The sequence below is a fragment of the Neomonachus schauinslandi genome, chromosome 4 (assembly GCF_002201575.2).
Source record: "Neomonachus schauinslandi chromosome 4, ASM220157v2, whole genome shotgun sequence".
Lineage (NCBI taxonomy): Eukaryota > Metazoa > Chordata > Mammalia > Carnivora > Phocidae > Neomonachus > Neomonachus schauinslandi.
Genome location: NC_058406.1, coordinates 33,599,574 through 33,625,293, shown reverse-complemented (window position 1 = coordinate 33,625,293; position 25,720 = coordinate 33,599,574). Strand labels below are relative to the sequence as shown.

Below are 25,720 nucleotides of genomic sequence, written 5' to 3'. Positions count from 1 at the left end.
TGGAAGTTCCTCCATGCAGCCTTCCCTCACTGGTCCCATTCTCCCAGCTTAACATGGTGGCTATGGACTAGATCAGCCTTTGTTTGGAGAGAACAAGGCAGAACTAGGGGGCTAGTACTCAGCATTGTTGATTTAATAAATGTATGCATGCATGAATGCTGGGACTAATTTAATGGGGGGGGGGGAGGTTGCTGATACTACTGCAGTCTCACTCCAACCCACGGGAAATGGCAGTATTATGAACGGTTCCAGCCTAGGAGGCTTGGCTACAATGGACCCCTTCTACCCTAGGAGCTAGAAGTTGGCCCCAAAACTCCCTACTAAGGCCTGGATCCAAACATCCTCCCACCCTTCCCCCAGGCCTTCGCCCAGTTAGGTGGTGGTGGCAGAGGAAAGGTAGCCGAGACAGCAATGCATTGAAGATCCAGGTTTACTCTTTGGGGATAGGGAGGGGTGAGGAGGAGGTGTGGGTGGGACGGGGGCGCCCCTCAGTAGTCAGCTGTATAATCTGTGCCATGTAGCCCCCGGCACAGCAGTGTGAATTCCTTCACCATCTCCTTCACCCGCCTCTTGTTCACTCGCTCACTGAAGAAGGGAAGGGAGATCAGGTTAGTACCAACCACCACCACCGGCCCCTCCTCTGGACCCAAGCCCAGGCCCCGCCAGCTCTGCTCACCGAAGGATCTGCTGGCTGAAGGTGTCCTTCTGTTCAGGGCTGAGGCGGGCAGAGGGAAAACCAGGTGGCTGCAGTGCCTCCTTGATCCACATGCTCAGGAGGCTGAAGCAGTGTTTGTTCAGAGCAAATAGGATGTCGGCAAAGCAGTCCATGAGGCTGCGGGAGGCCTGGCCCCCAATGGCCTGAGGGAAATGGGTTCTTAGCACACCAGGGCCTTGCCCCTTTTGCAGCAAGGGTGCCTAGCCACACCCCACCCACTCCCGGGCAGTTCCTCAGCCAAACGGCACGTGACAAGTGAGTGCTGTTTTCTGAGAGCCAGCTGATCCTCACAGCAACCCTACCAACTGTCAGCCATTCAACTGATGAAGAAACAGAGTCAGAGAGTTTAGGGAACCAAAGGCTCAAGCTTCCCAGAAGGGGCAGCTGCCTCCGCGGTGAGGGCCACCCCACCCCCCTCCAACACTGGCTCCATCTCACCTCCAGCACTGCTACGAGCAGCATACGGCCATCCTCTTGAACCACTTTCCCTACAGGTTCTACTTCCCCACACCGAGGCAGCAGCTCTGTCTACAGAGGATGGAGAGGCCTGTCAGCCTCGGCTCTTTCCCCACTCTCCTTGGGGACAAGACCAGCACACCACACCCCTACCCTCTGGAGTCCTGAGCAGGGCAGGGCTGGGTATAGGGGTGGCGGGGGGTCAGGATTCAGCATGGGACTCACAAAGAAGCCACAGGAGGCCTTGACAGTAGGTGCCTCAGGGAACTTGAGGGCCAGCACAGCTGTGGGAGAGGCAGAGGCAGATCAGATGGGGCCTAAGGATCTTCCCGAGGGGGCCCCCAGGCCCTCCTGTCCACCTGGCCCCACTTACCACAGTGGAACACAGCTTTGACATCCAATCGTTCACACAGGAACAAATCTGGCTTCCGCTTCAGAGCCTGCAGGAGGTGGAGCTGGTAAGCCCAGCCCCAACCAGCTCCAAGGACCATCCCCCCTCACCCCCCACTCACCTGCCACCCCAGGCCCCAACTTCACACACCATAGGTTACGGCTGCCAAAATCAGCCACCCAGCCATCTCTGGGGGACCCAAACCACCCCACAGTTCAGTCAGTCAGGAGGGGAGCAGCCAGGGGATGCTATGTACATGTATGTGTACATGAATGCATTGGTGTGTGTGAGAGGTTGGGGGGGGGGTGTCACAATACAGAAAGCTTGGGTCCCAAGTCACTCCCTGAGCAAACACTTTTATTCTCCCCTCCATCAAGGCCAGATCTCCTGCAGGCTCCAGGTAGCCAGCAGTGACTGCTTTGATTCAGAGGCAGTCCAAGCCCCCTGGATTTGTTAACAGGACAGCAGGAAGAAGAGATGGCAGCTGGATGTGGAGCCCAGTCCAAAAGCCCCCCTCCCACATCCCACCTGCATTCCTCAGACACCCTCTAGTCTAGAAAGAGGAAAAGTAGGGTAGGAGCCTTGGAGCCATGGCCCCACCATTCAACCAGGATACCCTGTGTCCAGGCTCCTTCTCAGCCACACCCAGCCCAGGAGTCAGTGCTGCCATGTCGGGGGAATGGAAGGAGTACAAGGGGCAGAGAGCCCACCCCAAGTGGTACCAGGACACAAATGGCACATCCTCAGGTCACAGGAGATGCTCTGCACAGCTCCAGCAGTCATCAAACACTGCTGCTCCCCGGCAGCCCCCCAACGCATACCATGTAGACTCCTAACCCCCCAGCCCCTCACATAACTTCCACTCCCCCAGGTTCACTCATGTGCAAACACCCTCACACGCACCCTCTCTGGGAACACCCTACTTACCCTCAAACACACCTCTATCACATCCCTTATACATACTTTCCCACATTTGCAACACACCCTGCTACATATTCACATCCCCAAACCTCCCCACATCCCCCAGCCACGTCCACATGCTGACACCTTCAAGCTACCCAGTCCTCCAGCATGGGTACTCTCCCGACACACCCATCCACAAACACACATGCAAGTGCCCTCACCCCCAGAGATGCACCCTCACAGATACCCATACACATGTCCATCCAGGCCCAGAACACACTCCTTATTCCCTGCTCCTCCTGCGCCCCACCCCCTCTACTAGACTTAAGTTCTAAGAGAGTAAGAACTGTGCCTGCTTCTGCTTACCATTACATCCTCAGCATCTAGCAGAGTACCAAACATGTATTATGCACTCAATAAATATTTGTGGAATGATTAAGCAAAGAAACACATCATTTACCCCAACCCACAGGAACCTCCCAACCACCCCCACACTAAACCCATGTCCCCCCAGCTCAACACACGTATCTTCCACAATCTACATCCCCTTATACAGACATACTGATACAATATATACTCCTCCATCAAAATACACATTCCCACAGCCCAACACACACACCTCCAACACATATCACTGTCCAAAACCCATCAATGCCTAATGCACATCAACATACAACATGCATCAATGCACACGCCCACACTTCAACTACACATCTATCCCAACACAACACACACACTGCTTAGAGCAGCTACGTGATTTCTGTTTCCAGACCAAACTAAAGTCAAAACACACAAATAAAGTCCAACACACTTAAACATACACCAAACACAAACACATCCCAACGCAGTCTCAAAATGGAGCCAGCACCCCGCCTCCCAGCAGCAGCAAATCCATCTGACAGCCCGACTCGGGGCTCCACCCCAGCACGTTCATCTTTAGCCCCTCCCTTTGGAGCTCCTCCCAGCCACCTCTCCAGAGCAGGCTGGGGGCACTGAGGCAGGCAGTTCCCGGCAGGAGCACGGGGACAATGAACCCCAGGCCCTTTAACTCCAATTTTACCCCAGCTGCACAGGAGCTGCTGGGCACAATTACTCCCCCTCCCCCACCCAGGCCAGCCCAGCTCCCTCCCTTCAGGATCGCCTCTCCCTGGTCTGGGTGGAAGAATGAGCTAGTTGAGGCAAAGGGGCACTAAAGGAGGATGTTGGGTTGTCAACTTCCACGGAAACAGATGAAGAAACTCTATTCAACTGAACAGAAAAAAAATTTGTCAACAGAAAGCTAAAAATAGGCTTAAATTGAATTTCAACATAAGAGAAAGAGAAAGAGAGAGAACAGAACGTGAATGAATAAAACTAAAACACACCTGTGCCAGGAGTTGCATAAATGAATCAACAATATCAGGATGATCCCTGGGCCCTAAAATATAATAAAGATGGAACTTAAGAAAAAATTATACAAACAGCAACTCAACCTCATATAGTTATGTGGGACTGAGAGCCTGCAGGGAGACAGCGTGGGGGCACATGAGCAGCAGGAAGCAAGATAAAGAAACAAAACATACAAAAACCATGAACTGGGAGAAGCCCAACAGAAAGAGACGGCAAAGTGAAGGACGGGCCTGCCCCAGCTCCCTCCCGAGGGGCCTTCCACCTACTCCCCACTCCTCCTCAGGCCAGTCCCCCAAGTGATCCTTTGGTGCTAGAGCAATTTTGGACTCCACAGAGCTGAACAAACAACCCCCACACTCTTGCTGCGGCCTCTGGTTGGCTGGGGTGGCCCTACACTGCCTCCTAGCACATACCTCCCCAGAATTAGCCATCAAAGAGGAGGGCAGGGTTGGTGGGAGGTCAGTCCTTGGTAACTCCCACAGACGCCTGGCTGAAGGCCCCGGAAAGGAGGGGGCATCAGGGCCTGAGCAGGTGCCCTCTCACTTCTGTGGCCTTAGGGTTCTGGGTCTGGCCAAGGAAAGGAATCTCTTGGGTCCACTTAAACCAGAGGACTCCTCCTTGGCTAGGGCAGAGCCCAATATGCTGTGGGGATGGCTGGGCAAGCCACCGGCAGGGTCTGGGGGAAGAAACTGTACCATGAGGCCCAAAATGAGAGCCCCACCCAGCAAAGTCCCTCCACCACATGGACACCAACTCAGCAGAGAGCCAGGCTCAGGGCTGAAGACCAGCTCCCACCATCTGGACACACAAAGGAAGAGGGAAACCAGTCCACATGTCACCCCATGGTGCAGTGGGAGGGCCGAGGCTGAGAAAGGAATGGCAAGACTGGGACAGCATAACAGGTAAGGGGGCCATCCTGACCTGCAAGACAACCAACAAGGCCAACAAATATGATTGCTGTTGGGCATTTTTCTGCCTCCAGTGCTCTTGCCGCCTGCGGCAAGGACAAGGCGTGTGTCTGGAGCTCCTGCTTGGGTTGCTCCACGTTGAGGAGGAAGGAGGCGCTGCACAAACGTCTGTCTGAAACACCACTAAGGAGCTGTGTGATCTTGTGCAAGCCACAGATGCCCAGTTTCCCCAACTGTAAAGGAGATAATGATCTCTTCCCTGCCTCCCTCTGCAGGATATGAGGAGCCACCGAGAAAGCCCATCTCCTGCACATCTGAGTCCCGAGTCACTCAAGTCCTGGAAAGTGAGGCCCAGTGTGCCCCATGCCTGGGTCCCCCTGCGGACAGCACGTTCGACATTCAGCAGCCACCCTGCTAGCGGTGGGCCCCAGACGGTGAGGAAGAAAGGTTCCGAGGGCAGGAAGACCTCACCCTCCTCTCTTCAACAGCGTCTGATACCTGCTCTATGCTGGCCTTGTTCTGGGCACTGAGCAGGCAGAAAGAAGAGACTCAACCCTGCCCTCGAGGGGCTTAGTCTAGGGAGAGAGACAAACACACGAAAGCTGATTACTGAGTAGGACTGGTGCTATGTCAGCAGTGTGTACATGATGCAGTTTCAGCACAAAGTCAGAAACACCCAATTCTGCCCCAGAGAAGCTTCTGAGGACTGATGCATGGGTAAGGCATGGAGGAGTGAGAGCTCACCCAGTAAAGGGCACAGGGCATTCCAGTCAGAGGATCAAATGGGACATAGGAAGGGAGAAGTCAGTGTGGCTGGACTGCTGGTATCTCGGGGACGCTGCAGGAGAAGACACTGAGGAGCATGCAGGAGCTGCATCATGTGGGTGGGAGTGGGATGAGAACCTGAGGCAATGGAGAACAATGAAAGCGTTTCCAGCCAGGGAGGGAAAATACTCAGACGTGTGTTTCCTAAAGAACATTACAACTGCAGGGTGCAGGAATGGCCTGGGGAGAAGGGCGGATGTCAGGGAAAGCAGTTAGAGGACTGTTGAGGTGATCCAGACACCCCACACTGAGGTGTGGTCATGGAGGGAGGGGAGAGGTAGGCAGACTGTGGGATAATCAGGAGCCAGGACCACCCAGACTTACCCCCGACTGGATATGAGGAGTGGGAGTGGTGGCCACACCCGGTTTCTGGCTCAAGTTTCTGGCCACTGTGCACCTACCCATGGCCCACTAGAGCAGAGGCCAGCATCATGGGACCACACACTGAGGACATAGGCCGAGAGCGCTCTGGCTCCAGCTGAAACCCCTGGTGAGCCTCCAACCTGAGACCCACAAATCCAGGCAAGACTCATGAGGCTGGTGAGCAGCGCCGTCTCTTTTAGAAGTTAGAAGCCTGGGTTAGACAGCGGGGGAAACCTGGAGACCCCTGCTCCCAGCTCTCTCAGGCAGAGGGCCACAGAGAATAGAGCGCTGGGGCCACAGCCAAAGGGTTTCGGCCTAGAACGCAGGGAAAGGAACCAGCACTCCCTGAGTACTTCATGTGCAAAAAACCCCAAGCCAGGGGACCAAAAGACACTACTTTTATACCTATAACAATCCTATCAAGTACATGAAATCTCCATTTCACAGACATGGAAACGAAGGCTCCACAAAGGTAAGTGACTTGCCCAAGGTCACACAACTAGTTGGTGGTGATGAGCTTAGAATCTAGGTCTATCTGACTCCAAAGCCCATGCTCTTTCCCCTTTTCATTATATCCCAAAGAAAAGGAGCCAGCCTAGTGCCCCAAGTCCCTCAGAGCTCTGGCCCCACCTTCCCCCACATCAAGACTGGCCCTGAGCCCAGCAGGCCAGCAGAAGACATCATTCACTCTCTTATCCACTTCAACCTAAGGTGTCAGCTATTTGTAGGGTGACAATTGTGCTGTGCTTGATCCCGTAAGTTTCCCATCAAGTCCCATGTGCAACTCAGGGGACAGAGGAGAACAGAGTGGGCAGCTTGGGCTCCCCAGTCGGGGAAGCAGAGGCAGTGGCAGTGGCGGCAGCAGCAGAGACCCTGGTCAGGACTTACCTTGCTGGAAGAGAGTGAGTGTCACGGAGGTGACGAGCAGGAAGAGGGCCTCGATTGGGGGAAAGTGGGCAGGTTCATGAGCAAAGATGTGGACCAGCTACAACAAAGCAGGGAATGCTGGTCAGTTGAGGCCCTGTCTCACAAAGAACTGGCCAGCATCCCTGAAATGCAGGTCAGAACCCCTGCCAGGGCAGCCATTCACCCCACTCTACCCACCCACCCCATCCCTGGGTCAGATGAAATCTAGAACACTGCTGCCTCAATCAGAAGGCCCACCTGTCGAGTGAGGTCAAGAGCAGAGGCCTGGGGGATGGTGCTGTACATCCGACCCAGCATCTCACACAGCTGTGGCACCATGGGGGCAAAGTCATCCAGCAGGGTCTTAACGGACTTCTCAAAGATAGCGCACACCGCCTTGGGAAGGAAGCAAAGGGGCCCATGAAATAGACAACAGTATTATGATCATCAAACTTGCCAGGAAACTAGATCTTAATTATTCCAACCACTAAAAAGAAATTATAATTATGTGATGTGATAGGGGTGCTAATTATGATACAATGGCAATCACATTAGAACATAGAAATGTATCAAATCTACATGCTGAACACCTTAAATTTATACAATGTTAAATATCAAATATATTTCAATTCAAAAAAAGAAAAAAGGCAGAAAGCAAAGGGGCCCTAAGGTTAGTGGGTCACAATCAGCTGGAATAGAACTGAGGCCCTGCACAGAGGAGGCCTTAGGAGGGACCTTTACCTATAAGCCTGGCCTGGCCCTGCAAGTCAAGGAAGGTAAGCAAGTCTGACCCTCACCCTGAAAGGCGGGATGCAAAAAGGCCCTTCTCAGAGGGCCACAGGATGGAACTTCGCAACTCAAGTCTTGCTACTTACATCTGCACCATTTCCTCTCACAGAGCAGCAATAGCAAGAAAATCCTGAATTGAAAAGGGACCAAAGGCAGGAAGGCAGGTCTCTGATTAAAAAGTGGACCCCTGACTGTCACTCAGCCCCAACATTGTAGTTCTTTGGTCAAGCACTTTTTGTGACATTGGGAAGTTCTGAATGTCTTTCCAAAAGATTCCTTGTACCTGTCGGGCAAGATTCACCTCCTTTATTTCCTCCAGACCATTGCAAGCCGAGATGGGCAGCAACACCTTCCTCCTGCTCCATATCTAAGCAAAGTCACCGTGGGGGTAGGGAGCAAGGACTGAGGCTCACCTCCACCACCTGGGCATCATTCAGCCATTTGCTCAGCACCTTCTGGATAAGCTGGAAGACCTGCTGCAACACCACAACCACCTGAAGACACAGGAAGAAGTGAGGTGCCCCCACCACCACTCTCACCCACCCAAGATGGACATGGTAATACAAAGCAGGCCAGAAGTTCAAAACTATTACCCCAGACTAGACATTGAGGACTCAATGGATGGGACCCTGGGGGAAGGAGTGAATGAAAGAGGATATCCTGAATTTCAAGGATCATTTTAGAGGAAGCCTCAAAGTGCAAAGCAAGGACATTAGGAGGGCTTCAGAAAATTACCAAAACATTGTAACCTTTAAAAAAATCACTCCCTATCCATTTCTGCACAGGAAAATCCTTTTAGCACCAAAAGCCTATGGGTTAGCCCCCGAAGAAGTAGAGACGCTGTGTCACACAAACAGGCCTAGGGTAGAAAGCCCCAAGGGATGCACATATATGGCAGCTTACGGAGGAACAGAGAGCAAACTGAGGTCCTGGGAGGTGAGGGAAGGCAGGCCAATGACTACCATGGAAGGAGAAGGGGCTCTATTGAAGGATGTTGGCCCAAGTTTGGTCTAGAGCCAAAAGGGCACCTGAAACTAAGGTGAGGAATTGAGGAGAGGAGCCAGGATACTGTGGCCTCCTTTTCTCCAGGAGAAACCCTGGGAACAATGATCCAAGAAGTCTCTCACATTTATACAGAACTTTATAGTATGCAAAGTACTTTCACTCAAGACCACATATGCTATGCAGCACGGCTGTATGAGATGTGCAAGCCAGGTAGTCTGACATCCATAGTTTTGAATGGGAAGCTGAGGCTGGCCCCAGATCAAACAGCTTGTAAGTGGTCACCCCAACCCCTGTGCCTAAGCTTACCACAGTACTTGTCACACTGCTTTGTGACAATCTGTTTACATGGATTTCCTCTAGACTGGGAGCAACTCAAAGGCAAGAACTATTACATGTAGAGCATGTAAGTATCCCCAGTGCCCACAGGGGACAGTGAATAGTGAAGTAGAAGTTGGGGGTTAAACAAGGGCCCATAATTACATCACTTAGGAGGTTGAAGGATAATGCCAGTGTCCCCCATGGGGCAGAGGAACCACAATGACATCACCCCGGTTGGGCTGGGGACAAAGACAATATCACCCACAGGGTTGGATGAGACAATGACATCACTCCCTATAGAGTGAAGGGCAATGATAAGGTCATTCACAGGGTCAGAGGACCAAATGCATCATGCCCCACGGGGCCAAGGGAACAATGACAATATTACCCATGAACTTGGGGAGAAACAATGACATTTCCACAGAGTATGTGTTGGGGGGGGGCTGGGCACAATGGCAACATCACCCACGGGGTTGGGTCCCTGCGGCACTGGCAGCTTCCGGAGCTCAGGGCCTTCATGATCATCCTCATGATGACTGACATCCAGCGTGGTGAAGAGGTTAGAGAGAAGCCCCAAGATGTGGACAATGGCCAGCTTGTTGGAAGGATTAGGCTATGGAGAGAATCAAACCAAGCTCTGGATCTCCCAGCCCCAGCTTGACCCCTGACCCCAGCCCTGACTGTCAACTCTAACCCCAACCCCCAGCAGCCACAGCCAACACAAAGGGAAACCCACCCCTGCCCTCTGGCCACACACACACACACACACACCAGGGCACTCACTATCTCCTCTGCTAGCTTCTCCAGCTGCTGGATATAGGGCGAGATAAGTGAGTGCAGATTCTTAAGGATCTCCTCCACCTGCAGGGCTGACAGCAGGAAGCCCAGTGCCTGCATCAGCCACATGCACTGGCTCGTCTGTGGGGCAGAACATGGAGAGTCAATCCTGGACACATCTGGTCGTGGGTAGGAAGAATGAACCTCTTGGGGTAGGTTCCAAGAACAGAGAATAAAAGACAAGGGGTAGGAAAAGGCACAAGAGGATTTCCGTAGATTTCCACAATATCCCCGAGGACCCCTAGAAACTTCTGGGCTCACCTTGTGGATCTGTTTCATCAATACATCCTGGAGATAAACAGAAGGAATATGGGATCAGTGGAGTGCAATGCGCCCTGAGACCCAGCCCCACCTAGGCCCCCGCATACCTGGGAGACAGCCACGATGTTAGCAGCATAGGGTGGCAGGTCATACTTGCATTCTCGGCAGATTTTCTTGAGGGTGGACACAGAAGAGACAGAGAGCTCAGGATTGCCTAGGGCATGCAGTACGAGGGGCAGAACACTGTTGATCATGACAGGGTGGTCAGCCAGCCATTCAGACAGAGCTCCTGGGGTAAGAAGGAAGAGGGGAGGATATTTGAGGCAGGCCAGGCTGGCTTTGTACCATGTCCCTGTAAAGTAGGCAGAACTTCTGGCAGGATCAAGTTACAGCCCTAGTACTGAACAGGGAAATATGCATGCACATGCTCAAACAGGAGGCTTATAGCTGAGAAGCAGGAAGGAGTTACTCAGAAGAGGCCTAGCACTGCTGTTCCATTGACAGCAAACTAGCCTTACTGAATTGTAGCTCAGAACATTGTAGGAAGGACCCCTAGATGTGCCAGGACAGTCAGTTGGCTGCAATGCTGATTGTGTGTGTGGGCGTATGTGTCTCTTCCATTTTGGACAGGAACCAGCAGGCTGACTGTGGCTGGGGAAGGTGCCTATGGCTCTGGAAGTGTGGTCATGGGTGTGTGCCAGGTCTCACCGATGGTGAACATGACAGTATCTGCCAGCTGCACGTTGCTGATGCTGATCCGTGGAATGAGGCCAATGAGGCCAGGCACCACATCAGAATAGTTGACGTCGATGGTCTCTGCAATGGACTGGAAGCCATAGAGCAGGGCCTCTGTGTGCTGAGGAAAGAGGTGCCACTGGCTTGGCTGAGGAGGAGGGTATGACAGTTCTGGGAGGGCAGAGGGAATCAGGCTTGGGAGATACCTGCCAGGAGTAGGGCTCCTCTGAGCTGGTGAGCAAGCGGCCCAGCTTGTCATAGAGGTTGCTGAGCAGCTCGGCCCCCAGCATCTCGTACACATACATGAGCGTATCTGAGATGTCCACCCTAAGAAGCAGAGGAAGACCTTATACGCTGCCGGGATCCTGCCCTCAAGCCCAGGAGCCCACCCCAGTTCCTCACAACCCTGTAAAAGGGCCTAGAGAATAGAGAAAGGAGCCCCAGGATTCAGGAAGCCTGGCCTTGGGTTCCTCCCCTTATTGCCTTCATTAGTTCAGGACTCTATTTAGAGGTAGGACTGGCCTGCTGCCATCACCTGTAAATCCGGAACTGCTCCTTCTCATCTGAGGACCAGAATCCGTATTCCTCGTCAGAAGGGAACTGGGCCTTGTGCAGAAGCACATCCACCAGCTGGAAGTAGACTGGCCGGTACACCTGCTGGTACACAGCCTGCTTCTCTGCCTCGAAGGACAGAATGTCATCCTGAGACAGCCAGGGAAGGAAGTTAGCCACCTAGGCACCAGGCCCAGAAGTCCATGATCTACCTTCTATCATTACAGCTCAATCCAACAAGAGGTCACAGAGACACACCTGCAGCGTGTACCAAAAGGTGAGGGTCAGGGAACTGGTGGTCTCATTGACAGGGTAGTGGCCAGGGATGCCAGTACAGAACATTATCATGTTGACAAGGGCCAGGAAACTCTGCCAGTGCTCCACTTGGTCCAGCAAGGCCCTTGGAAGGAAGACGTATAGTAAGGTCATTCCACTTACCCCAACAGGGCTTCATAACTCCACCTCTTAGAGGGCCCTGCTATCCCCCCCACCCCCACCCCCAGCTGCCCCACTCCTCACCGGGAGTGGTTCTCGCCCAGGGCCACAGCAATTCGACAGATGCCATGGGAGGTCTCCATGTCCCCATTCTGCACTGCCTGTCGCAGTTGATCTTGCAGTCCCAGCACCAGCGGGATGAGTTTCAGGAGTGTGTTCACATACCTGGAGGCATGAGGTTAAGGAGACCCATCAGAGCTGTCTGCCCAGCCCCCACCAGCTTTGAGAGAAAGAGACATTCTCTCTGTCTTCCAGCAAAGCCCCCTCCCCACATTAAACCCAAAGCAAAAAAGAGGTCAGGGCCTACATGGTAGCTTTGACGCTGCCCATGTTGGGAAAAATCTGAGGTCAGGGACCTACCTCCAGGAGAACTCTGGGAAGGAAGTATGAGAAGGTCAGTGTTGAATGGGTTGAATTATGTCCTCTAATTAGACTTACAGTTGACGCTGGCATGGGTTAAGACTTCTCGGGAAGTCAAAATGAGATACACGTATTTTGCATGTGGGAAGGACATAAATGTTGGGGGGGGCTAGAGGGCAGACTGTAACGGGCTGAATTGTATCCTCCCCACAAAAGATATGCTGAAGTCTTAACCTCTAATACCTCAGAATGTAATCTTATTTGGAAACAGGGTCATTGCAGATGAGGTCATAGAGTAGGGGGGAGCTCTAATACAATACAACAGGTCTCCTTATAAGAAGACAACCACATGAAGACAGACTTACAGGGAGAATGACATGTGATGACAAAGGCAAAGATTGGAGTCATGCAACTGCAAGCCAAGGAACAAGACTGCCAGCAAACCACCAGAAGCTAGGAGGAGGTGAGGAAGGATTCTCCTACCGGTTTTTAGAGGAAGCCAACACCTTGACTTTGGACTTCTAGCCTCTGCAACAGTGAGATAATAAATTTCTGTTGTTTAAAGCTACCCAGTGTGTGGTACTTTATTATGGCCCCTCTAGGAAACTAATATAGACAGTGTTAAGAGAGACTGAACAAAGATAGGAAACAGAGGAGTTAATACAGGCTCAGGAGCCCTCATAAAGACTTCAGGAGGCACCGACAGCATCAATCCCCACTGTCCACTCCACTCCCTATCACCAAATCCAAACTCCTATGTACTCTGGTGGCAGGATGAAGGGAGAGCAGTAGACGATGAACCCTGAGACAGCTAAGAGGCAAAATGGTCAGGACTTGATAACTGACTGGATACAATGGGGAAGAGTTAAGGACAACTCCCAGGTTACTGGCTGAACAATTAAGTAGATGGTGGAGCTATTTACTGAGGTCAGGAGGAGTGGGTGGAGGGGGATAGTAATAAATTTAATGGGAGGCCAGAAGGTGGTAAGTTCAGCGTTAGGCATGTTGAATCAGAGATACCTGGTGAGATCTGCAAACAGAAGTGTCCAGAGAGTTGGATATGAAAACCTGAAGCCCAAGGGAGAAGTTAGAGCAAGAGACAGTCATGGGCAAACAACTGGTAATTGAAGCTATGGGAGTAGATGAGCATTGCCCAGGAAGAAAGCACTGAATGAGAGAAAAGAGGGTCCAAGTCAAAGTCCTGAGGCACAATGATCTTAAAGGGGGAACAGGGGAAGCACAGTATACAAAGGAGACAGAGAACACTAGCTCCACTCACTGGACCCCTCCCCAGCAGCCTGCTCCGTGGAGATCAGACTAATCAGAGGAAGTGATACTCTTGGCAGGGGTACTGGGGGGATCAGATGCTTGAGACCCCTCTGCTACCAATCATAGTGTCACCAGAGCAATCTATGGAGAGGCAGGGGGACTGATGGGCCAGAGGAGTTTTATCTGCATTTGCCCTAAGCAGGCTGCTAGGCAGGCAGGTAACCTCATAACCTCAAGGGTAGGATGAAAACAACAAGAAGCAACCAGCCCAGGATGCTGGCTTTCTCCAAATCCCCATTCTGGTGGGACAAGGTGTCCATGCAAGGATACCCCCAACCCAGAGACAGCCCTAGAGGGTGCTGCCTGGAGACAGCTGGGATAGCTTCAGTCTCACGACCCTGACACAGGCTGCACCACCAGACAATGGGCACCTTCAGGCCAGACTCTGGCACAAAGAGCAGGGGCAGGGCCAAAGCCCTGGCCTGCAAGCTCCCTAGCAGCTGAGATGGGGGCAGGAGGTAGTGCTCTATCCCCAAAGCATCCCTACCAAGGCTCTCTCACACCTGCCAAAGTTCATGTACACAGCACGTACTCAGTCTTCACTGAGTTCTTGATCTGTCATATTTAAGTTGCATAATAGGCTCAATCATGGATAATATGGTCCAGAAGGGCTCAGAGTATTACTCAAGGTCATATAGCAACTTAGAGACAAATGCCAGGCTGGGGCAGCCACTTCTACTGCTGCAGGACTGCTCTTTCAGGGCGCAACCTGAATTTCTCCAAAGGACCTATGCAAATCTCAGTCCATATCTCAAATTCTAACTGATGGGAGTCCCCAAGAACCTGTCTAATTCACCTTCTCCCTTCCTCCAGCCCCCAATGAAAAGCTTTTCCAGGATTAAAAACATATTTCAGGAAAAACAAAATCAAGGGAGAGAGAGCCAAGCAAGCAGTAGCAGCTTCTGGAAGAGTGGGAAAGAGGGGACCTGAGGGCAAGCTCAGCCAAGGGGAGAGCCAACATCAGGACACTTGGGGAAGACAGTGGCCAGATGACCCAAGAGTCAAAACCACAGGTGACTTTTTCAAGCCCAAGTCTAGGAGACTAGACTAAACAGAGCGAGGCCCAAACTCTGACACCAGGCTGGGTGCAGCCCACCAATAGGGGAAACCCTAGATTTCCTACCACCTGGGCACCTATTCCTGAAAACTGTGAGTGGACAGAAGAGCAGGTCTGAGGCTTCCAGAGGTTTGTAGATTTGGAGGAGGGAGAGAGAGAAGATATCTTTAAGGCCATGGCTGAGACTGGGTTCAAGAGGCCTAGTTCCATTGGTCAGCTCAAGCTGCCGGGGCAGGGCTGCTGGGACTTGCTGGCTGCCACTCACACTGAGCTCAGCCCAGACCTGCAATTAGAGCTCCGGGAGGAGAGCTGAGAAAATGGGGAGAGTTGCTAAGCAACCATGGGGGCTGCAGCCAATGGGCGCTCAGGAGGCTGTGGGTTCCCTCCCTGGCTCCTTCTTCGCTCATTCGTTCAGAGGAGAAGAAACATCAATTACCTGCCAAAGCCCTCGAGACTGGCTGGGCGGGTAAACCTGGGTGTATCCAAGGACACCCCACATCACCCATGCAGTGGCCCCAGGCAATTCCCCTTAGCCACCAACTGTCCGAGCCCAGCCGGCACTTGAGCTTCAGGCTGCCGAGGAAGGCTAGACCTGGGACTTGGTACCCACCTTGAGTTGGAAAGCCTGGGAAACCATGGGAAAGATAGACTAACTACCAATGCAGTAACAATACCAAATTCTAGCAAGTACTGTTTATGGGGTGTACAGGAACCATGCAAAACCCTTCACAGACCTTCTCTTCTTTGATCTTCATACCAAAATATTCTTTATAGAGTACCAGGGGCTCTGTGCACATTATCCTATTTAAGCCTTTACAACTCTGTGAGGTTGATATGATCACACCCATTTTACTGATGAGGAAACTGAGGCTTAAAAATGACTTACCAAAGGTCTCAGATCTAGCGAGCGGACCATCTGGGATTCAAACTCAGATGTGACTAATGTCAAGGCTGGAGCCATTAACCACTCTCTGATGCTATCTCTTTCAATGTTTTCAATGGAACTAGGCCTCTTGAACCCAGTCTCAGCCTCCAACTCTGCTAAGGGTTTCTAAAGCCCCATCTCTCATTCTTTTTTTTCTCTTTTTTTTGAGTAGGCTCCATGCCCAGTGTGGAGCCCAACTTGGGGCTTGAACTCACAACCCTGAGATCAAGACCTGAGCTGAGATCAGGAGTCAGACACTTAACCGACTGAGCCACTCAGGTGCCCTAAAAGCCCTATCTCTGAAGTGTTAGTGTCTCCAGTCTTGTCCTGGCCAATCCAACTTATACTAAAAATTTCATTATGCCATTTTCTCTGCTTGAAATCTTTTAATATCTTTACATCCTCCTCAGGATGAAGACCAAAATTTTAAGCCTGGCTGACAAGGTCTTGCATGATCTGGGCCCAGACCTTCCACAACTGGCCCTTAAACCCTGCTGTTTAATCACCACCACTCACCAGGCTCCCTCAACACCTTTTCCTTGCTCAGGGTCTTTAAAGCACACCTCCTCTGGGAAGCCTTCCACAACCCTAAGATGGGGTTAAATGCCTCCCGTGGGCTCTCACAGCCCCCCGCTTTCTCCATTATAGCATTTATCTCATTGACCATACTTGCCCTTTCGTGTGTCTATTAGGCTGAGCTCCTGGCTTGCTGAAGTCAACCTATTCATCTTTGTGCACCTGGTGCTCAGCACAGGGCCCAAGATACAAACAGGTGCTCAACAAACATCTGCTGCACCAACAGCTCACTACACTCACCTTCTTTCAGGTCCTTGTAGGTACTATGGTGCTGCCCACCACAGGCCTTTGCCCCTGCTTTAGTTCTGAAACCTGGAACACTCACTCCTCCCCTGACCTTCCCCACCCCACTCCCACCTCTCACCACTCAGGCAACTCCTACTTCTCATCTGTTAAAAAAAATACTGAATGCTACCAAATGCTGCCAGGCACAGTGTGACAAAATAAAATGACACAGTGCCTGTCCTCACGGAGCTGAGAGACCAATGGGGAGACCTAAGTTAATTTACAATGAAACTGTATTACAGGCCAAGAAGGAAAATCACTAGGAGCTCTGAGATAAAATAACTGAGAAGACCACTTAGTCTTAAGAATCACTGATGGCTTTCCTAAGAAAGTGAAGTTTCAGCTGAGGTAGAGATGATGTGCCAAGTACATGTGATGGTTCAGAGGCTAGAAGAAGCATGGGACAGTCAAGGAACTGAAAAGATTGTGTGAGAGTGAAGAAAGGACAATGGCATGAGAAGAGGCTGGAGATTAGCCATACTGTGCAGCACCTTTGTGAATCACATTAAGGATTCTGAACTTCATCCTAAGAACTGTAAAAAGCCACTGAAGGGTTCTGAGCAGAAAGGACAAACTGGATCCTCATTTTCAAAAGATCACTCTGGCTGCTGGGTGTGCAATAAAAGGTACAAGAGTAAAAGCCAAGGGACTGGTGAAAAAGCTCTGCAGTAATTTGGGGAGAGAGATGATGACAGCTTGGACTAGGGTGGCGGCAGTGGAGATGGAAAAAATAGATTTGCAATATGGTCAAGAGCAGAACAGTCAGGACTTGGCGACTGATTGGTGGAGAGAAAGAGAAGAGAGTCAAATATTGTAATGAATAATTCGTCGGATGGTTAGTGGTCTGTCTCCCTCTCTGAACCATAAGGACCACGTCTTGTTTGGTTCCTTGTGTATCTCCAGCATCGGACCATGTATCAGTAGGCACTCAAACAGTGTTTACTGAATGGATGGATGGATGGATGGATGGATGGACGGATGGCCAAGCAAGCTGTCCTTCTCTGGGAAGGTGGGCACCAGCTCACCTCTGGGCATCAGGCTGCGAGATGGCATTGACAATGGCCTCCACACTGCTGTCGAAGAGCTCCGAGTCCTGCAGCGCAGCAAAGGCGGCCTGAATGAGCGCCTCGCAGTCCTGCAGTGGTACCTCCAGCTGCACCCAGCTGGAAAAGCACTTGAGCACCTTCTGACGCACACAGCTGGGTGAGCTGGGCTGCTGTAGCAGCTGCTCGAGCAACGGGAAGACAGCCCCGCACTCCACTGCTAGGCTGGCCCGCACCAGGCCTTTGCGATACTGAGGCAGACGGCTTGTCTGGAACTCCTCTGGCAGCACTGTCAGCAGCTCGAGTAGGGCCAGGCAGCGGCCCTGACCGTCCACCGGTGAGTCCTCAGCCTGGAAGAGCCGTACCATATCTGCCACAGCACACGGCCAAGCATCAGGCATCATGCTGAGAGCCAGGGAGGCCAGGGCCACACACAGCCGAGTCAGCACAATCTTGGAGCCACTAGCAAAGTGGGTGATCTGGGTGAAGAGCTGTGCCTTTAGACTTTCATACTGGTCAGTGGGTATGTCACTCCAGTAGCGAGAGATCTTGATGTGCAGGGCACTGGCCCCAAAGTACTGGATCTCAGGCACCTTGTCGGGCTGCAGTAGCTGCCAGCTGAAGTGCCAGGCCTGTGGGGAAACCTGAGCCTGCATCAGCCACTTCTGAGCCAGGTTCTTGTTCTCAATGTTGGGATCGTAGTAGAGCTGGTGCAGCGCCTGCAGGACAGCACAGGACTGAGCAGCTGCTGGGCACTCTGGATCCTGCCAGAGCCCAGAACAGAGGGCATGACTTGGTCCTGCAAGTCTGCTCTCTCTGACTGAGGGGCTGAGCAGGAAGAGCCCAGGGCTCTACAGTGTTTCCTGGGCCCGAGTCCTACTGATATCTTGAGAGCCTGAACTGTGCCCATGCTCTACCATATTCTCTTCTCCTTATAGCAAAACATTATGGGTTCAGAGAGTGAACCTCCACAGGAAAGCAGAAAAAGAGGAGGCTGAGTTCCCCAAAGGGAGGCACTTGAGGTAAAGGACAAGGCCCAGGTTGAAGGAATGGCTCCACAGGCATGAAGCTAAGCCTGAGAAGAACACGGAACAGCCTGAGGGGCCTTGACCCTCCCAGGCACCACTGCTCCCATCAACTCCAAGAGTTCTATTCAGCTCTCCCAGGATCATCCCTAGGTCACTCCAGATGCTGGCACCAAAGCCAGCGAGAAACCTGAGCAGGACTAAGACTTTGCCAGGCAGCCGTAGGCCAGAGACTTACTGGAGGGGAGGGTGAGAACACCCCTCAGAGAGCACACATGAGGGTCCAAAAAGCTGGTCAAAAAGTCTTGGCCGGCAGCCCTGGCAAATGCCTTGTCTGGAGCTCTCAACTAGCCAAATCCCCAGGGTCCCAATTCCATAGGGACTTCACACAGTAAGAAAACAGTGGTTTGTCTCCCTGGTAGCACATGGTAGAGCGCGCCACCATGCCAAAAGTGCCCAGCCCCAGGGGGTGGAACAGTCAGGTCAGGACTCTGACCCCCTAAGCAGGCTCCATTCAAGTAGGCTTAGCCCAATCTGTACTTCTGACAGCAAGTTCTAGCTACTGTCCCTTGTTTGGCCCCTCAAGGATGCTGAGGCAGGCAAAGAAAAGAAGCAGAAGGGTTGTATTCTTAGCATTTGGTATGGCAAAAAGGGCGCAAGAATAACAAGTGAATATCTGCAACCATTCCTTGCTTTCCAGCAAGGTAGCCCTATCTCCCCATTCATCCCAGCGGGGAGGCATTTCTGCATCCCAGGCCTCTGGGGCAGAACACAGAAAAGAACCAGAGAAGCAGTTCAAAAAAGATGGCCTGGGCAGTGGGAAAGCCTGGGAAGGCCATGGTAGGAAGCTGTGTGGGCAGGAGAGCAGGGAAAGGACCCTGAGGCTGCCGGGATGACTGAACCCCTTGGACCCAGCACAAAACAAAGGGGGCCAGCCCTTCCTGCCTGCCCAGGACTGGTCTGGCCTCCATCCAATATAAGAAGGACCCTTCTCCAAGAAAGAGTGAAAACAACCCAGACTGTTTTAGTTTCAGGTTATTTTCTGAGCCCCTGGGTCACAAAACAGGTCCAGGATGGCTCAGCATCTGTATGGTTCCTGAGGACTGAGCTGTAGGTCTCCTGGGCTCCTGGTTTCTTACTGCACTGCTCATGCAGTTCCCATGGAGCTGGAGAATAGCCAGTCTGGCTGTAGGTCTAGGCCATCAGCACTCTGGAGGGACCATCCCAAGACCCCAGAGTATCCACAGAGAACCCATGTCTAAGGAAAGCCAAAAATAGCCCATTAGGACACCACTACATTGCTGTCCACGCCTGCCCAGAGAGACAGCAAATGCCAGGTGCTCTGGGGGCACCATCCCAGCGGGCACCCAGCCCAAGCCTGGGCTCTGGCATTAGTGTCAGTCCCCAGAACTTCTGCTCTGTCACTGGACTGCCCACCCCAGGGCCCTCGTACCTTCTCCACGTTCTCCACAGTGAAGTCCAAGGCTGGTGCTGCTCCAGCCCCTGCAGCCCCCGGCTGTTCCTCCCGCCGCTCCATCTTTGCTCCCTCCCTAGCAGGGAGGTGGACCCTGACCTGTCTCCTGCCCCAGCCCCTTGGCTGCTGGCCCCCTGCTAGACCCCGGCTTGGGTGCCCAGGAAGCGGTGCGGTGACAGGGGGCCCAGGGCGGGCATGGCTGCCGAGGCCTCCCCACCTCCGTCGGGGATGGGGGGCTTGCCAGAGGCCAAAAGGGGTGCTCTTAAGGGGAGGTCAACTGAGGGGGACTCCGAGGGGGGAGCCGTCAGTGAAGAGTTCGCAGGCGGGGGTCCTGGTGGTAGGTTACGGCTCTGTCCCCAGAATCTATGAGGAAGGAGTCATAGGGAAGGCAAGCCTGTGGGGGAAACCGAGCCCCTGGCCCGTGAGAGGTCACAGGGTCGATGGCCTGTACCCACAACAACCTCGTCTGAGTGAGCTCTCCGGTCCTACGAGGAGGTCACGGGGTGGGGGGTGACGAGGGAGAGAGCCCTTCGCGGGTTACGGAGGCGTCCGACTAGGCGCAGGGGTTCAGCTTCGCGAGTCTGGGGCGAAGAGTCCGTAGAGTTGAGGGGCTGTGGCAGGTCCCCTCCGCTCGGCCTGGCCCGCGCTCTTCTCACCGCCCGGCTCCGGCCCAGCTACCGCCGCTGCCGCCGCCCCAGTGACTGACAGGCGAGCCGGCCCGGCCGGGACGGGGCGGGGACCTCAGCGAGGCGCGGGCTGCCTCCAGCGCCTGTTCCCGGCACGGCCGACTCAGGCGCCGCCCTCCCCCCGCGCCTGCCCTGGCCCGGCCCGGTCCGGCACAGCCCGGCACGGCCCAGCGGAACTGCGCAGAAACTCATTCCGGGTCCCTGGTCCTGTCCCCGCGCCGGCCCGCCCGCCCCCGAGCAGGCGACGGAGCGGCGCGCCGCTCGAGGCCCCCGCTGAGCCAAGGCCCCGCCGCTGTGTACCCTGGGAAACGTAGTCCCCATTGCTCCTAGCGGGAGGGCGGCGCCTTGCGGTAGAGGTCGGGAGCACGTGGGCTGGGGACCCGCGGAGCCCCGCCGGCTCCAGACCTGCTGTCGGCGACAGGGTCAGACCCGCGGGAGGCGCTGATGAGCAGCTCCCTAGGACGATGTGACCGAAGGGGCCGGTGGTTGGAGCTGGGATGCCGGCTAGAGGATAAGGTGTGTGTTGGGGGTTGGCGGGGAGAAACAGGTCAGTCTGGTGCCGCGCTGCCGGCGCCTCCTGGGGCCCAGGAAGGGGGCGGTCTGGGCAGAAGGCATCAGCACCGCCCAAAGAAGAAAGGGAGCTTGGCGCGCCCCAGGAATAAAAAAGGACGGCCCTCCGGAATGCCCAGTGAGCAACCAGGAACCACATACCATGGACAGTACTCGGAGAACTTCTTCCTAAGGTGCTTGGAAGTAACTTCTCTTTATGAGTAATTAGAATAAGAATAGCTCACATTTAAGTGCCAGGAACAAGCAGTACTTTGCCTACCTTGGTCCGATCCTCTGGACAACTCTGAGGTGGGTTTTTTAGTCACATTTTCAGATGAGGAAACAGAGGTTGAGGAAGGTTGAGCTTTTCTTGTCCAGGGACACATAGCTAGTGTAGCAGAGACCAGCCACAGATCTGGTCCGCCGCAGACCCCAGCAGCCCCTACCCCTTACACTTCCACTTGCCCTTATATTAACTCTTATTTCTAAAGTTTATTTATTGAAGTAATCTCTACACCCATCATGGGGCCCAAACTCACAACCCTGAGATCCAGAGTCTCATGCTCTTCTGACTGAGCCAGCCAGGCACCCCAATCTTTTATTAACTCTTGCCAGCTATCCCAGCAGGGGAAAAAATAATCAAAAGGGAAAGGAGGACCTCTGTACTTGTATTCGTTGGAGGAAGCTGACATTGGCAATAGCTGCTAAGGCTGAAGAATGTGAGTGTAGGCTTCCCTGAGGAGGAGAAACTTGGTCTGGGCTTGAAGAATAGAGAGAAACGGGTGAGGAGGGGGGTTCGATTAGCTCGGAAGCAAAAATCTAGTGGGAATCTAGTTGTTCAACAAATCTTAAGTGGGGTTTCAAGTGGGCAGTGATGATTGGATTTGCATTTTACAAAAACCTATCTGTAGGATGTAAGATAAATTGAAGGAGTGGTCTTTTCATCATTTGGGGGTGCAGGGAGAGAACCTCTGGTTTTCATCAGATTCCCTAAGGACTCGACAACCCCAAAACAGTTTAAGAACCAGTCCTGTGAACAAAAAAGGTGACCTCACATGGTGCAGACGCTCCTAGATCTTTTCTCTGATCCTCAGCTTTCTACACAGCCTCTCCTTTCCTGGATGAGACCTCAGTGAGTCAGCCAGTGCACATACACTCTGTCCCAGGGGAAATAGGACCATCCCTGGACAAGAGAGAGGAAAACCATTGGCAAGTGCACATGGAACCCCACACCTCAGTTCCTGGATGAACCAAATGTCAAGGGAAGTTTTGGATACTCCCTGAAGCTGGAAAAACTGCCATTTCAAAGCTGCCTATAGTTTTCCGTCTTACAAGAGGTGGTGACTTGAAAGCCCTTTAGAGGAGACCATACCTTGGTTCTGGGAAGACCACTCAAATGGGCAATGTAGTTTTGCAAATGTGAAACAAAGACTACGGTCAAGAATGGAGATACCAAGGGCGCCTGGGTGGCTCAGTAGGTTAAACATCTGCCTTCAGCTTGGGTCATGATCTCAGAATCCTGGGATGGAACCCCACGTCGGGCTCCCTGCTGGGTGGGGAGCCTGCTTCTCCCTCTCCCTCTGCCTGCCGCTCCCCCTGCTTGTGCTCTCTATCTCTCTGTCAAGTAAACAAATAAAATCTAAAAAAGAAAAAGAAAGAAAAAAAAAGACTGGAGATACCAGAACCACCAGTGGCTCCCGAGTGGAAAGTGCTCTGCCTGGTGAGTTTATGTGACAGTGACCTCTGCTAAGTTGTGGGCAGAGAACTGCAGCTCTGGAGCTTGTTCCTTTGGGGGAAAGTGGCTTTATTATTTTATTTTATTTTTTTAAAGAGGGATTTGCGTTCTTGTGGGACTGTGTTCTTCTTAGAGAAGGTACTGTTTCATCTGGGACTTTGTGAGATGTTGGGCACAGTCTCTCTGGGGCCCAAAATGCAGCCTTGAGTTGGAGGGACCCTGCTTGCTCAAGGCCCAGCAATCAGGACTGTTGAGGGCCAGCACCTCTGGCTTGGGTTCCGACCTGGCTCTCCTGCTGAGAGCATTGTCAGAGGCGGCTTCAGTCTGTTGTCTCCTTTAAGTGGCTCTGAGAGCAGAGATGACCACTGAAGGGCAGGGCCTGGAGGGCTTGGGGGCTAGGCCGGGTTTTCAAGTCTTTCCAGTAGGGTCTCCCTGGGCCCAGTGACCCTGCTTGACGGGATGTCCCCCTTCATCTTCAACCAGGGCCGGGGCCCAGGCCTCCGTGAAGCATCTGCAAACTGTATGGTACTGGTGTCATTTTCTTCCGGTGGGGCTGGGAAGGGCTGGAGACTGAGGGTCCTCAATCAGCTTGGAGGCAGAGAGAGGGGGCAAAGGGTTGTTTGAAGGCAGTGTGAGAGCACCAGAGTTTGGGGAGCATCTAGAACTGGGGGCAGCGAACACGGAAGAGTGGAAGCAGAGGCCTGTTTCTCCTCCTTGACCCAGAATGCTCACAGCCCTCACTTTTGCCTGCTCCTCACTCTAGCCCGGGCGAAGGGGGGACCTGTGCCAAAGCAGCCAGGCACTTAGACAGTCCGGAAGGAAGTTTGGTTAGCAGTGGCAGATGCCCGAGGGGCCCCACCCTCGGCCGCCTCACTCCCGTGGTGCTCTCATGCACCCTGGGCTGCAGCTGCTGCCCTTGTGCTCACAGCGGCCAAATCCATCTCCAGGCTGGCCCTCCCTCCTCAGCTCCAGACCAGCATATCCCTTCCTCCCGACAGCCCCTCTGGACGCCCCATGGTTCCTCAGACTGGGCATCCTTTCCAAACGCAGGCCCTCATCTTATTTCCAAAGAAGAACATCATATTGGACAAATTCATAGAACCCAGGAAACAGGGCTTCCCAGGGACATGCAGGAAAGCTCAGAGGGATTGCACTGACTTTTGAGAGATGACTCGGGGACACTGCGGAAGGCCAGGGTCAGCACTAACCTCTCCTTCCTTCCAAATGCAGGTGTGTACCTCTTAGCTTCTTGTCCTTTTTCATACTATCTGTCAAATTGAACTTCCATAATTATTTATTGTCTGTCACTCCTGAGTTAAGCTTAAGGGCAGGGGTCCTGTCCCTTTCACTTCTGTACCTCTGGTGTCTACCTACTGTCTGACATATAATAGGTGATTAGTAAATATTTGTTGAATGAATAAATGAATATCCTTGTTCATCATTCAAAATGCAGGTCCCTCTGGGGGGCCCTCAGTCCTTTCCTGCCCTTTTATTCCCTTGATGCTCTCTGCTTCATTCCCCCGAAACCAGCTGCGCCTTCTTGCCCACCTGCAGCCTTTTCAGATGCTCTTTTGCCCTGGGTTGCCTCATGGATTGTGGGCAGTGAGGTCCCCATGCTGGATTGTCTACAAGCAGAGGGAGTGTATGCACCTGTCAGGCCCTGGCGGGTAGGACACAGATGAGTGACCGTGGGATGGGGCAATGTGTGGTTCTCTGTGTCGTTACACAGTAAGTAAGGCCCCCAGAATGTCTGACGTGACAAGGGTAGGGTTCTCTCCACCCGTAACTCCAGGTCCCAAGTGCTGGGGACGGTGCACAGGACTGTGAGCTGGCCTGTCGGGACTGGAGAGCACACCTGTGCCACCCACTCTGCCTGTGTTCCCCCCCCCCCCCATGTCCCAGAGCTGCTGGGAAGCAATGGACAATCCAGGCCAGGCCTGTGATTGCCGAGTCAGCCTGAAGTGAGTGGGATGGCCAGCGCATGATCCCCATCCAGCTGCTGTTACCCATCCGGCCCCACTGCCCAGGAAAGGCTCTGACAAACCACGGAAGTAAATAAATAACTTAGAAATAATAAATAGGGGTCCGGCTCCCACGAGTGAGTACAGGCCCGCGCGGGCGATGCGACTGCAGTGTGTCTCCTCCGATTCCGCGCCCCCAGGGCCTGGGCTGACGCTTGGGGCCTCGGGCACGGCTGGGTTCTCCCGAGGCCAAGTCAGTGCCAGAGTCTGTGGGGAGCGGGTCCTAAGGTCTCCAGGGCTGAGGTGTCTGGCGTCTGCAGGGCGAGGACCCTGGCGCGGCAGGTCAGTCCTCCCAGCACCTCTCGAGGGCTCGTGGCCATCACTCCCCCCCCCCCCCGCCCGGGCTGAGGCCTCCATGTCTGACTGAGCCCCCCGCCCCCCCGCCCCCCGGCCCCCCGGCTCTCCTTCGAGAGGGCCCCCGGGGTGCGAGGAGCCGCGGGGAAGGGTGCAGTCCGCCAAGCCCTGGAGCGAGGCCTCAGCCCAGGCAGCCGCAGGCAGTGGCCGACAGGCGGTCCACGGTCCTCCAGGTGCTGTTGACGTCCATGAAGGAGACCGCCTCGTAGCGCGTGGGGCGGCAGCACGGCTGGCTGACGGGCCGCGAGCCCGGGGGCGGCCGCAGGGCCCCGGCGCCCAGCAGGCTGGCCAGGCTGAGGTCGTGCGGGGAGCGCGCGCGGCGGCAGGAGCCGCTGCAGAAGCGGAAACGCACCAGCTCGTCGGAGCTGTGGCCCAGGCCGAGCGCGCGCACCGGCACCAGCTGCGAGCGCAGGCGGCAGCCCCGCGCCCCCGCCGTCCGCGCGCGGCTCCCCC

General features: G+C 53.7%; 2 protein-coding genes across 2 annotated transcripts in view; both read right to left on the bottom strand.

Moving 5' to 3' along the window:
- Nucleotides 1-412: 412 nt before the first annotated feature.
- On the bottom strand, nucleotides 413-20,634 carry IPO13 (importin 13). The gene is made up of 20 exons (XM_021683816.1): nucleotides 19,902-20,634; nucleotides 17,406-18,142; nucleotides 11,873-12,013; nucleotides 11,612-11,753; nucleotides 11,337-11,503; nucleotides 11,008-11,128; nucleotides 10,775-10,922; nucleotides 10,174-10,355; nucleotides 10,067-10,093; nucleotides 9,752-9,886; nucleotides 9,438-9,581; nucleotides 8,059-8,139; nucleotides 7,115-7,252; nucleotides 6,839-6,935; nucleotides 3,830-3,882; nucleotides 1,545-1,611; nucleotides 1,397-1,455; nucleotides 1,154-1,243; nucleotides 677-858; nucleotides 413-585 (listed from the first exon to the last, which is right to left on the bottom strand). Exons 1-20 carry the CDS (start codon nucleotides 19,983-19,985, stop codon nucleotides 489-491), a joined length of 2,892 nt encoding a protein of 963 aa, XP_021539491.1. The 5' UTR covers nucleotides 19,986-20,634; the 3' UTR covers nucleotides 413-488.
- Nucleotides 20,635-25,388: 4,754 nt separating this feature from the next.
- Nucleotides 25,389-25,720, bottom strand: part of ARTN (artemin) — a 1,386-nt gene continuing 1,054 nt past the window's right edge. The window contains exon 4 of the mRNA XM_044913831.1: nucleotides 25,389-25,715. Within this exon, the coding sequence (XP_044769766.1) occupies nucleotides 25,389-25,715 (327 nt within the window). The remainder of the gene's footprint in view (nucleotides 25,716-25,720) is intronic.

What these genes read in the sequence shown, in the direction of transcription:
- IPO13 (XM_021683816.1), bottom strand. Translation starts at nt 19,985, where the DNA reads ATGGAGCGGCGGGAGGAACAGCCGGGGGCTGCAGGGGCTGGAGCAGCA. An exon ending in AGAAGCTAGCAGAGGAGATA is followed by an intron (nt 9,582 to 9,751) that starts GTGAGTGCCCTG and finishes TTCTCTCCATAG; the next exon opens with CCTAATCCTTCCAACAAGCT. An exon ending in TGCTCGTAGCAGTGCTGGAG is followed by an intron (nt 859 to 1,153) that starts GTGAGATGGAGC and finishes CATTTCCCTCAG; the next exon opens with GCCATTGGGGGCCAGGCCTC.